Consider the following 13139-nt stretch of genomic DNA (forward strand, 5'->3'; position numbering starts at 1 on the left):
GATGTAGCGTATAGCCTGCTAGCTGAATGTTATCATTGTTGTCGTTCAGCCACGACTCCGTGAAACATAAGATATTACAGTTTTTAATGTCCCGTTGGTAGGATAACCGTAATCTTAAATCGTCCACTTTATTTTCAAAAGATTGAACGTTGGCTAATAGGATTGATGGAAGAGGCAGTTTACTCGCTCGCCGTCGGATCCTTACAAGGCACCGGATCTACGTCCCGCGATATCTCCGTCTCTTCCTCACGCGAATGACGGGGATTTGGGCCTTGTCGGGTGTCTGTATGATATCCTTCGCGGCCGCCTCGTTGAAGAAAAAATCTTCGTCCAATACGAGGTGAGTAATCGCTGTCCTGATATCCAGAAGCTCTTTTTGGTTATAAGAGACGATGGCAGAAACATTATGTACAAAATAAATTACAAATAACGCGGAAAAACACACATAATAGTACAATTGGTTAGAGGGCTGTAAAACGGCAGCCATCTTCTCCGGCGCTTCTTCCTGTTGCTGCAGGATTATTTTAAGATCCTACATCTGTACTAAATCAAAAAGAAACATGATCAACGTCAAAAACCAATACAGAGAGCCTATCTATTTAATGACAGTTTACATCACTGATTTTAATACAATAACATTTTAGCCTGCTTCTCCACTTCCCATCATAATGGTGAATCGATGCAAAGTGTGTTTTGTGTCTGGCAAATGAAACAATTCAAAGGGATTTGATCGATTTACAATGGAGATATGACTGGGGGCTTGTAACTCTCTGGAGCGGGAGACATTGCTTTCCCAGTATGCACAGTTGGCCCAGAGATTTACAGAGGCTCTTAAACTCAGACTTGGAAGCGGTGGAATAAAAATAAAGGTAGATCGACATTTTTGGAAGAAACAGAATTAGTTTATTGCCCCTATGCAATGTTCTCCGGTATTCTAGTGGAGATTGAAAAAGCATACCACCTGGGAGCTAACAATAAACTGGCAGCAGCACTGGACTTTCAGCACCATGGCCAACTCTCTCTCTCTGTAGCTCAGTGAATGCTGTTCACTCTCTCTCTCGCTCTCTCTGTAGCTCAGTGAATGCTGTTCACTCTCTCTCTCTCTCTCTCTCTGTAGCTCAGTGAATGCTGTTCACTCTCTCTCTCTCTCTCTGTAGCTCAGTGAATGCTGTTCACTCTCTCTCTCTCTCTCTGTGTAGCTCAGTGAATGCTGTTCACTCTCTCTCTCTCTCGCTCTCTCTGTAGCTCAGTGAATGCTGTTCACTCTCTCTCTCTCTCTCTCTCTCTCTCTCTCTCTCTGTAGCTCAGTGAATGCTGTTCACTCTCTCTCTCTCTCTGTAGCTCAGTGAATGCTGTTCACTCTCTCTCTCTCTGTAGCTCAGTGAATGCTGTTCACTCTCTCTCTCTCTCTCTCGCTCTCTGTAGCTCAGTGAATGCTGTTCACTCTCTCTCTCTCGCTCTTTCTGTAGCTCAGTGAATTCTGTTCACTCTCTCTCTCATTCTCCAGCCAGTTGATTTTCTCAAGGTTGATGTCGTTTTTGGGGGTAATGTTTTCTTGTAAGCACCAATTCTGATCCGACAATTCCCAGTGGTTATCTAATGTATATAAATTACCTTTGCTTTAAGAATAAGTAATCAGGAATTGCAGGAAAGATACACTTGGAGGGCCGAGTGACTGAGGGATTTCGCTCCTCCCTTGTACTTGATTGATTAATTAAAGTCACTAATTAATAAAGACCTCCCCTCACCTGGTTGTCTAGGTCTTAATTGAAAGGAAAAACCAAAAACCCGCAGACACTAGGCCCTCCATGGAATGAGTTTGACACCCCTGATGAGCAGCAGTTTGACACCCCTGATCTAAAAGGTTTTATGCTGGAGAGAGATACACCCAATCCTATTTAGTTTGCCAGCTCTTCAGCAAAGCTGCAGTTTTCAGTTGTGACATTGCTCATCAGAACTACTTTAGAAAATCTGTCAAAGCTGTCTGTTGTAGTGCAAAACTTCAGTACATATTTTAACTGAAAAACAAAAACAGGGAAGCTGTTTTGGCAGTAATGCCTTCTTTAGTTTACAGGCAAAGTGGTAACATTAATAAAACAAAATATTACAAATGTTAAATAATAAGGCTAACTAAAGAGCAAGCCAGGTGAGCACAATGATTGGTATTTTTGGTATTTTATTAGGATCCCCATTAGCTACTGCTAAAGCAGAAACTACTCTTCCTGGGGTCCATACAAAACATGAAACATGACATAATACAGAACATTAATAGACAAGAACAGCTCAACGACAGAACTACATGCATTTAAAAATGTCACACGTAGCCTACATATCAGTACATACACACAAAATATATAGGTCAAATAGGAAAAAGGCGTTGTGCTGTGAGGTGTTGCTTTATCTGTTTTTTGAAATCAGGTTTTCTGTTCATTTGAGCAATATGAGATGGAAGGGAGTTCCATGCAATAATGGCTCTATATAATACTGTACGCTTTCTTGAATTTGTTCTGGATTTGGGGACTGTGAAAAGACCCCAGGTGGCATGTCTGGTGGGGTAAGTGTGTGTGTCAGAGCTGTGTGTAAGTTGACTATGCAAACAATTTGGAATTTTCAACACATGAATGTTTCTTATAAAAAGAAGAAGTGATGCAGTCAGTCTCTCCTCAACTCTTAGCCAAGAGCGACTGTCATGCATAGTATTTATATTAGCCCTCTGATTACAATGAAGAGCAAGACGTGCTGCTCTGTTCTGGGCCAGCTGCAGCTTAACTAGGTCTTTCTTTGCAGCACTTGACCACATGACTGGACAATAATCAAGATACGACAAAACTAGAGCCTGCAGGACTTGCTTTTTGGAGTGTGGACAGACCTCTCCCCATCTTTACAACCATTGAATCTATATGTTTTGACCTTGACAGTTTACAATCTAAGGTAACACCAAGTAATTTAGTCTCCTCAACTTTTTCAACAGCCACACCATTTATTACCAGATTCTGCTGAGGTTCGTTGTTGGCATTTCCTGCCTAAGTTTGTCCACTTTGCCAATGAAGTAATCATTAAAATAACTGGCAACATCAACTGGTTTTGTGATGAATAAGCCATCTGATTTGATGAAAGAATTTGTCTTTCTGCCCATAATTTCATTTAAAGTACTCCAAAGTTTTTTTCCATCATTCTTTATATAATTGATATTGGCTTCATAATACAGTTTCTTCTTCTTTTTGTTGAGTTTAGTCACATAATTTCTTAATTTACAGTAAGTCAGATGTGCAGCCAGACTTATTAGCCACTCATTTTGCCCCATCTCCTTCAACCATACAGTTTTTCAATTCCTCATCAATCCATGGAGCCTTAACAGTTCTAACAGTCAGTTTCTTAACAGGTGCATGTTTATCAATAATTGAAAGAAGCAATTTCATAAATTAATCAAGTGCAGTGTCTGGATGCTCCTTATTAATTACATCAGACCAACAAATTATACTCATCAAAATGGAAATGTTTTAACTGGTAAATGAGGATTTATGATTGCATTCCTCATAGTTGCTTAGAAACACAAGTATTTCTGGATTGTGTTGTGTTGTAAAAAATAAATAAAAGATTTATGCACACTATTACTAGGGTTAACTCAATATTCTATTAGAGACCATTTACAATCACAGCGTATTATCATCGCTGTAAATCAACTGCAGTAAGAGCAAACACCACCCGTATTGTCTTCAGAGAGGACTGAGTCATCTTTTTTAAAGCCAACTGTTAACTTAGCTTTTTTCTCTCCATACAGCTGTGTTCACAGAGGTCCCCCATGACATCACAACACAGAGTGGCCAGGACGTGGAGATGGCATGCTCCTTCCGGGGGGCAGGCCCCTCCTACTCCCTTGAGATCCAGTGGTGGTATATCAGGAACCACAGAGACTGGACAGAGAAACAGCCCTGGACCTCCAATCAGGTAGCTAGACTGCTCACTCTCTGTCACTGTTGAAATAATGTTGTTGGTGAGGTGTTCTGTGATCAGTGATCAAAGGTTTGAGGCAGAGGATAAATAGATGTGGAACAAAGTCTTCTTATTCTCCCACATTGCAAATAGCAAAGCATTAGAATACAGTACTGTAGGCTATGCGCACAAACTCCTTACTAAATCCCAATCCTTAGAGTTTGCCATCGAGGCACAGTTATACAAGTCAGAATCAGTACCAACTAATAAAGTACACAGGGATAAACTGAGTGAGGTGAGCAGCAAGGTAACAAACCACACATTAATCACTGCAGTAGGCAGAAATAGCAGCAGGTTCCCCAGGTGCCCCTGAGGCACAGGAACAGATGAGGAGGCTGAGGAACCATCTCATGGGAAAATGCACCTGAGCTGGGCAAAGCAGAGCAGGTTTTCCATGAGGACAGACGGAATGTTTTCCAGGCCTCCTGCTGTGTCTTCCGACACTTTTTAATTGGAAAAGGGAGAAATGTAAAGAAACTTCCTCTCACCTCACTCTGATTCATTATTCATGAAGTGTCCCTGAGGACTGGCTTTGTTACACCATGCTTCCTTCCCTTGCTGGAGCATTAGGCAGGTGGTGCTACTGGCCTAGAATACTGTACAGGCTATGCTGTAGTGAACCCTCTTTTTCTGGATGAATCATGCCTATATGATAATATAGGTACAGGTTGAAATGTATTACATAATTGTTTTGTTTTCGAATTAATATTACAAATGTGGGGAATACAAAGATTGTGGAGATTGGTGCCTTGGGGGAAACAAAGGTGGGTCGGTCCACGAAAAGAGTGCCTTTTGCGTCCCTTTGATATTTAAAGTAGAAATTGTGCACCAATATTGAATTTGAAAAGCCTGTTATATTTATTATACTGCCGTTTAATATAGACCACATGGAGATTTCAATAAATCATATTTCTTTATATGAATAAAGACTTGCTAAAGTGCTAAATTCAGCATTTTGACAAGTCTCTTTGTGCAGCCTCTGTGACTTCTAGGTAGATTTGAACCCACTAAACCCCCACATTTCTCACATTTTTCACCACCATTGTAAAGCCCTAATTTTTTTGCTTTGACAAAGTTATTTCTGGAGATTATTATTTATTGATTAGTGATTTAATTTATGTCTGTCCCTCATTTTAAGGTCAACCCTGTTACGTGAACTGAACTCTTGTCTTAATATGGTGAAACTATTCCTTTTAAAATTGTATTTTTTGACCAAGTTACACTTCTTAAAAGGCCCCGACCCAGGTTTCACCTCTCAATATATTACTCTCAATAGAGTGGTGAATCTCCACATACCGTATGTAATTTTGAGTCCAGCTGTATGTTTTTGATGCAATTACCTGTGAATTAGGCATTATTAGGCCCATTATCTATGTTCTGCTCTTTGGTGAAATTACCTGTAAGTGGACACATCATCAATGTAAGGCAGTTTTACACAATGGGGACATTTAAAAAATATATAAAAGTATTTCTAAAGTTTCTTATTCTTTGAAATCTCTTTCCTACAGGTTGTACCCCAGGATGAGATGTCAAAGGATGCTACCAAAATAAGTGTGAGTCTTTACTTACTGCATTATATGTTATATCTCCTGTCTGGCGTCTCTTTTGCACTTTTGTATTTGTCTTGTTGGGAATCTAGTGTCCAATAGAGGCCTCATTACCAAAGAAACATTGCAATAAGTACTGACATTTCTTGGAGGCTGTGGAAGCTGAATGTCAGTTTTTTTTCACATTTGCAGCTTTTTTATTCATAGATTTTAGATATGAATAAAAAAATAAAATAAAATGTTTAGCTTGAAGGGAATGTTGGTATCCTGTATATTTGACTCTTATATGTGGTTGTCTCCAGGGGTGCAACTTTGGTTTTAGAGGTGGGTGGAACATAACTTGCCGGGGTGTCTGAGGGTCCTCCCATTTTTTTGGGGCATCTAAAGTTAATTTCCTGAATTTCTACACAATCTAATATGACCCATGGCCCTTCTAGCCATCTCTATTTAGAACAACAAAAAGTTTGCAAAAATGCCCAGTCATCATGTAAGAGATCATTTTTAAATATGTTTAAGTGATTGATAAGACTGAACTAGATCAATGATATTTCAGTAATCAATATTGTGTTGCACCTTTAACAAATAGCCTAACAAATAAACAACTCTTACAAATAAAGTACAAAGACTTAACTTTTGATTGTCTTTATTAAGACATCCTCTATATCAAATTTCAGCCAGACTGCCCAGCCAGCCCTAGCCGCCTGAACGCCTGACCCCCACCAGTCCAGTCACCAACACAACTTCCTTCCCATCTTTTTTTTATATATATCTCAAGGGAAAGGTTTGGAAATCAAAAGTTTAATAAAAACACACATACACCTCCTACTCATTAACACACAGAAACAGTACATCCTCCATATCATTCATATCATAGGCCTAATAGTACTGTAGAGCTCTTTTTCTTACACACAATATAGCTGGGTCACCCCGTCCTGCCCCTAGCAGTCCACGGCCCTGCAGCGCCTCAACCCAACACACCCCACTCAGCTTTAGGATCTTAGTGAAACATTCATTATTGATTTCAGGTGTGTTAGGCCAAGGCCAGAGTGACAACCAACAGTACGGCAGACCCCCAGGGCCAGGACTGAGCAGCCCAGCAGCTAGGGAATGCCTAAATAGGTATCTCCCCTGAATACCTATTTAGGCATTCCCTATCAGACTCCTTCTGTCGTACAGTATTCCATATAAAGAATCAAGACCTTATGAATGTTGCACAGTATACCCTTAATCTTGTAATAAATCAAATCTAGTGATACATAACTTGACATTTCTGCCATCCATTGTGACATTGTGGGAGGATAACCAACCTTCCAATTAATGGCAATGCATTTCTTAGCCACTATAAATGCAACATTACACAGTTTCTTCTGATAACAGTCTTCAATATCAACATTTCCAAGCAAACAAAAACAGGGAGAATCTGTAGACATGCTGAGATAAAACAACATACTCTTTGCCTGAATTCAGCCAGCCTTCACAAGACCATAACATATGCAAATATGTCCCCTTTTGTGTTTTACACCTCCAGCAGAAGAATGACATTTCTGTGTGCATGATATTCAGTTTAACTGGCATATAGTACATTCTAGAGATGGTCTTAAACTGCAGTAATTTATGTCTGAGATTATATGAACATGACTGGGCATTCTAACATATCTGTATCCATTCATCATCATCAATAGCGTCTCCCAGGTCTTCCTCACATTTTTGTTTTACATATTTTGTGTCATCAGGAAAAGCCACTATCAACCCTTGATACAGTTTGGAAATCAACTTTAGAGGTTTGTCAGACGGCCTTAAAATAGTTTCAATCTTTGAAGCTTCTTGCTTGTCCAGTGTTTGCTGCACAGAGATAATAAAGTGTTGTATCTGCAAAAGTTCACCTCTGCGCCGTCACAGACTGGTCTTCCCTGGCTGCCTGACCCTGCTGAGACCCCTGTCACCATCTGATCCTGCTCAGATGAGGCATAACAAAGAATTACCTTGGTGTACATTTATACATTATATTATCCATGAATAGAATCAATGGTTCAACATCTGTCACCATCTGATCCTGCTAAGACATGATGAGCATAGTGTTGTGTACTGATTGTGCACCATGTCATGTTCCCCCCCGTGCCCAGTGAAAGTTGCGCACCTGAATGATTATATCTCTTCGCAGCAAAATCTGCAGAGCTGAGATTGTTGTATGCCCCATATATATAGCATTCTGTTGGTGGCAAGACTTTTGCATAATAATTTGTTGAATCAAGTGTTGTTTTTTGTATCAGTTCATATACCATGTGCCGTGGAATTGATACATCGAAAATCTCTTCCTAGCTATTTTGCAACCTGTATGGCGCAGCTGTTAACATTATTGTCCTCAAATGAAACTGGTATATTTTTCTATTCATGCCAATCCTTTTCAGCCAATTTTGATCTTTAATATGTGGCAGACAAGCAAATGTCCTACTTTCTCCCTCTTTCACTTGTCTCCTCCATTTTTGCGGTAATGCTGCAATCAGTTGGTTGTAATTTTGGATTGAGCAAACATTCCCATATATTTTCGATAGCTGCATATGTGACATAACTCCACTATTCCTATTAATAATAAAAATAATACAAAAAATCCATAAAGAATTTGTTTTTTTTTATCAATCATTATATTTTAGTTTAACCATAATATTTGTTGTAATATTTGTTCTCTTTTCTGGAGGATAAAATATAAATTGTAACCAGCTTTGTATGGCTTGTTTAAGAAAGGGCGATTCTTTGAACAAAGTTTAATTTTCAATTACTCGAAAATGAGAAGTTGTAATCTTTCTTAATAATCTACTGGAGAACCAGTTCGGGTTTAAGTATAAATTATGTATGAGTGAAGCTTTTAGTGAGAGGTTTAATGCTTTCATATTTAATAGTTCAGCCCCCCAAATTCATATTCAATATATAAATAGGCACGTTTAATTTTGTCTGGCTTAGCGTTCCAAATAAAGGGAAATATTTTTTGTTCATATGATTTAAAAAATGAGTAATCTGGAGTAGGCAGCACCATTAGTAAGTAAGTAAACTGTAATAGGACCAAAGAGTTAATCAATGTGATTTTTGTTAATAAATAGACAGGTATTTACCTCTCCATGGTTGCAAAAACTTTCTATTGAAATTGGTTAAGTTAATTTATATATTTTTAGATATGAGTACCAAGTATGTCTACTTCATCATCAGCCTATTTTATTGGTAAAGGTAGTGTAAACATTGTATCTTTTGACATTAAAATACGTAATATGGTACACTTATCATGATTGGGTTTTAGTCCAGAGAGGCTAGAAAAGTGATCTAGATCTCAATGAGACCATGCAGCGATCGAGATTGCGGACTTAAGAAGAAACTTGAGTCATCGGCATACATTGATACTTTTGTTTTTACCGTCTGGATTTCTAACCCCTTGATATTCTTGTTGGATCAAATTTTTATAGCTAGCATTTCGATGGCCATAATAAATAGATATGGAGACAATGGACAGCCTTGTTTTACTCCTCTTGACAGCTCAATACTTTCTGAGAAGTAACCATTATTTACAATTTTACACCTGGAGTTGCTATAAATAACTTGAACCCATTGTATAAGAGATTCACCGAAATTAAAATAGTCCAGGCATTTATATATAAATTCTAGTCGGACTTTATCAAAAGCCTTTTCAAAATCTGCTATAAAGACCAGGCCTGGTATCTTTGATGTTTCATAATGTTCTATTGTTTCAAATAATTGTTGTAAATTATCTCCAATATATCGTCCATGTAAAAAACCTGTCTGATCAGGATGAGCAATATCTGGTAAAACATTTTTAATTCTATGTGCTATGCATTTCGCCAGGATTTTCGAATCACAACATTGCAGTGTAAGAGGTCCATTTTTTTCAATGGACTGGATCTTTATACTTACCACCTGGGTCCTGTTTCAGTAGTATTGAAATCAGACCTTCTTGCTGAGTACCTGATAGTCTACCAGTAGTTAAAACATGCTAATAATGGATCTTTGAGTACATAAAAAAAGGTCTGATGTACCTCTACTGGTATACCATCAAGCCCTGGTGTTTTTCCAGACTGAAAGGATTTAATTGCCGCAATACATTCCTCCTCTGTAAGTTGGCCTTCACACAGGTCTTTCTGTACATTTGTTAATTTTAGATTATTATTATTAGGAAAGAAATCCTTACAGTTAACGTCATTCAGTGGAGATTGAAGAGACTGAAAAGAAAACATATGCCTAAAATATTTTGTTTCCTCTTTCAAAATATCATTTGGTGAATCATGGATGATTAGATAGTGAAAAAACCCAACGCCATGATTAGATAGTGAAAAAACCCAACGCCATGATTAGATAGTGAAAAAACCTTTCATAAGTTCTTTAAACAATAAAAGCTCATTTACCAACATTTCTGAAAATAGATATATAGCGTTTTGGAAATAAACTCTTCACTTACTTCTGCTACAATTATGTGTTTCAGATCTATAGAAAGACTGAGGCTGCAGTAAGATGTCTTCTTGTCTTCTCTCAGTAAAGCATGAACGCGCCCAACTTCACAACTGCACAGTGCGCTCTGCTGTCTTAATTTACAAAAGTGTGCTCCTTGCTGGAGAATGATCGGGGAGTCAGCAGAACTTCTGATAGCTCATCTAGTGCTGGTAGTGCCTTGTTGCCGCCAGCCTGGCTGAGGGTAATGATTTGTTAACAGCTAGTTCTGTGCTCGCACAGCAGCAGTGTGTCCCTCTACTCGCTCGTCTCCAGGAGAAGATGAAGCCTATCTCTGATCTGATGTTTCCTCCCTGCTGCTGACTAACCATAATGAAACAAACAGCTGTGGTGTACGGAGTCGCTCAGCCGGTAAAACGGTACGGAGGGTTCCAGCCCAGTCATTGGTTTCAGCAGACATGGCTGGATACCAGCCTTTCATGTTTACCCACAAATACAGCTGATGGCATCAACCAGTTAATTTTCATATTCTATTGATGTAAAATCAAAGATTCTGAGATTATACTAAACCATGCAGACCTACTAACTATACTCCCCCCAAATTATTTTGGTCAGTTTTATTGGTCTCAAGGCTGAATGTGATTGTGTGATTTTCTCTCTGAGCTTAGAGGACTGGGCTGATAACAGAGATAGACAGCCACAGACTAATCATCAGCCTTGGCTACACTACCTGTGTGGGAGGAAGCTGATACAGAAAACTGTATTTATACCCTGGTGTGTCACAACCAATGACTTTCCCACAGTATGTGATCACTTTGTGTTATCTAAGATCTGACACTATAAAATATATTTTCTACAGGTTTTATAACCCACTGAACTATTAGACCCTTACCAAGTAAAAGCATGTTCTGTATGTATGCAGGGCCACAGCATCTCCTCATTTGTTTTAGTGAACAAATGGAACAGATCTCTCTGCAACATGGAAACGATGGTCTGACTATGTGTGTACAGGTAATTTGTGTGTGTGCCTCCTCACATCCCCACTCAATTGGTTTGGTTGCCAGACGGCTTTATTGAGTGCAGGGGCTGGGTGGCTGGGCTCGGTGGGGCTGCCAGCAGTACAGGGCTTGGGAGGAGGAGGGGCATCTGCTCTGTAAGTGTGCACTGTGGTGCATCTGTGGCAACGCAGCTAGCATCTCATTACAGAGCCGGCTGCCAGCCTCATCCGGATCAGACAGCCTGGCTGTCTCTCACACACACACACACACACACAGGATGCAGGGACAGAGGGGTTGGTGGTGAGGATGTACAAGGACGTTTGTTTTCTAGCAAAATTATTAACAACAGATATAGACACTGAGGATCTTCAGTGGAAGGAGAAATGCAGCTGGCAGGCATATTAGGGTTGAAGTGAGGATTTTTTCATCTGTAAGGATAGCCTGTCAGGCATCCAAATGTATCATTTCACACTTGGATATATAGACAAATATATTTTCTTTGTCTATTGCAGGTGGTAAAGGTTGCCGGGAGCAACATCTCCCACAAGTTGCGTCTGTCCAGCGTGAAGCTGTCTGACGAGGGCACGTACGAGTGCCGCGTGATCGACTTCAGCGACACCGATAGCAATGCCCGTCACCACAAGGTGAGGGCCTATCTGCAGGTGGAGCCAGAGAGCAACCATAACCCGGCGCTGCGCCACCACAGGGCCAACTTCCAAACCAAGGACACCAAGGTTCTGGCAGGCAGCGGCCACCAGCCGGAGCATGGCAAGCACTCGCCAGCATCCCACCACAGCCACCACAAACCAACAGGCAATGGTAGGGAGCTGAGGAAGAGGTCTGCTGAGGATGACAGCGCTACTGACTGCACTGACAGCTGTCCTCTAGGCCTCACAGCTCACCCATAACCTCCTCAGCCTGCCCCGGCCTCAGCTCCAAGCTCCAACCTTGTCCTACACCCCAGACGGGCAAGTCCAGTCCTGGAGGACCACAGTGTGTAGAGACTTTTGATTCAACCACCCCAGCTGTAACATACATGATTAAACTAAAGTCTCTGCACACACTGCTGCCCCTGTTGCCCACCCCTGCCCTCTGCCCAACATGCACACACCAAATGGACTCCGGTGCTACCCCAGTCCTATACCTCTGGCCTCTCTCGTCTCCCCTTACACTGCCCTAGCACAACAATGTCCCACCAAAAACACCTCAGCTCCACTCCCAGTCCTTGCCCCCCCACCCCCTCTTTCTATGTCACAACCCACTAGATCAGGGGTGTCAAACAAATTTTGCCCCGGGGGCCGCATTCCTTTTTCAATGAGGTCCAGAGGGCAGCGCTGAAAATGTGTTATATTTCCACACTGTCAAAATTAGCTAAAAATAGTCCTCTATCCATAGTTTTTGGAATTTATGACACTCCCTGACTTTCTAGCTTTAATTTCTGTGCTTATTAGTGAGCTGGACAGTCAAGAAACTGTATGAATGTAGGTCCATTATAATTTCTACAGTTTCGATTTGGTTTTAGTCATGTATATTGAGTTTGTCCCCCCCCCAAAAGAAAATTACAATATTTAAAAACCACCTGCAGGCCGGATTGGACCCCCTCGGTGGCCGGATCCGGGCCGTATGTTTGACACCACTACTCTAGATTGTCCACACTCTATATATTACTGTATAAAATCACAAAGTGAGTGCATGTTCGACATGTTTTCTTAGAATGTTTTTCAACCATCCATGAGGAAATACAGTTTTAAGTTGGACAGTTAACTTGTTGCTTTGTTAATTCATTTTGGTTTGTTAATATCTTAAGTTAGTCTTCGTTTCTATGTTGCATTTGATTTTGCCAAAATGTCAGAGAGAACATTTGTAAATTTTCCTGAGCAGTTCATGTGCTGTCTCTCTATGGTAATAACTTAATGGGGAAATATAATTAGGTCACTAAAGCTGCTTTGTTTGTGAAAGACTTTCCTCTCAAGTATGATTTCCATTCAACCAGAGCTAAACCAATGTTTATAAAATAAAACCTGTTTATGGTGCTTTGTGCTTTCCCTACAGACTGAATGTGGCATTGTAAAAGACATGGATAAAGGAATTGTTTCTTGCTCTTAACTTTGCTTTGATGTTTTGTAAGAAATCATTATAAAAATGTTTTAGA

At 40.1% G+C, this 13139-nt stretch overlaps 1 protein-coding gene across 1 annotated transcript in view; it reads left to right on the forward strand.

Moving 5' to 3' along the window:
• Positions 1-13093, forward strand: part of LOC121545603 (V-set and transmembrane domain-containing protein 2-like protein) — a 28867-nt gene extending 15774 nt beyond the window's left edge. The window contains exons 2-4 of the mRNA XM_041856269.2: positions 3782-3948; positions 5502-5546; positions 11500-13093. Coding sequence (XP_041712203.2) covers positions 3782-3948; positions 5502-5546; positions 11500-11895 — 608 coding nt within the window. The 3' untranslated portion in view covers positions 11896-13093. The remainder of the gene's footprint in view (positions 1-3781; positions 3949-5501; positions 5547-11499) is intronic.
• The last annotated feature ends 46 nt before the right edge of the window (positions 13094-13139 follow it).

This window comes from Coregonus clupeaformis, chromosome 30 (genome assembly GCF_020615455.1).
Source record: "Coregonus clupeaformis isolate EN_2021a chromosome 30, ASM2061545v1, whole genome shotgun sequence".
NCBI lineage: Eukaryota > Metazoa > Chordata > Actinopteri > Salmoniformes > Salmonidae > Coregonus > Coregonus clupeaformis.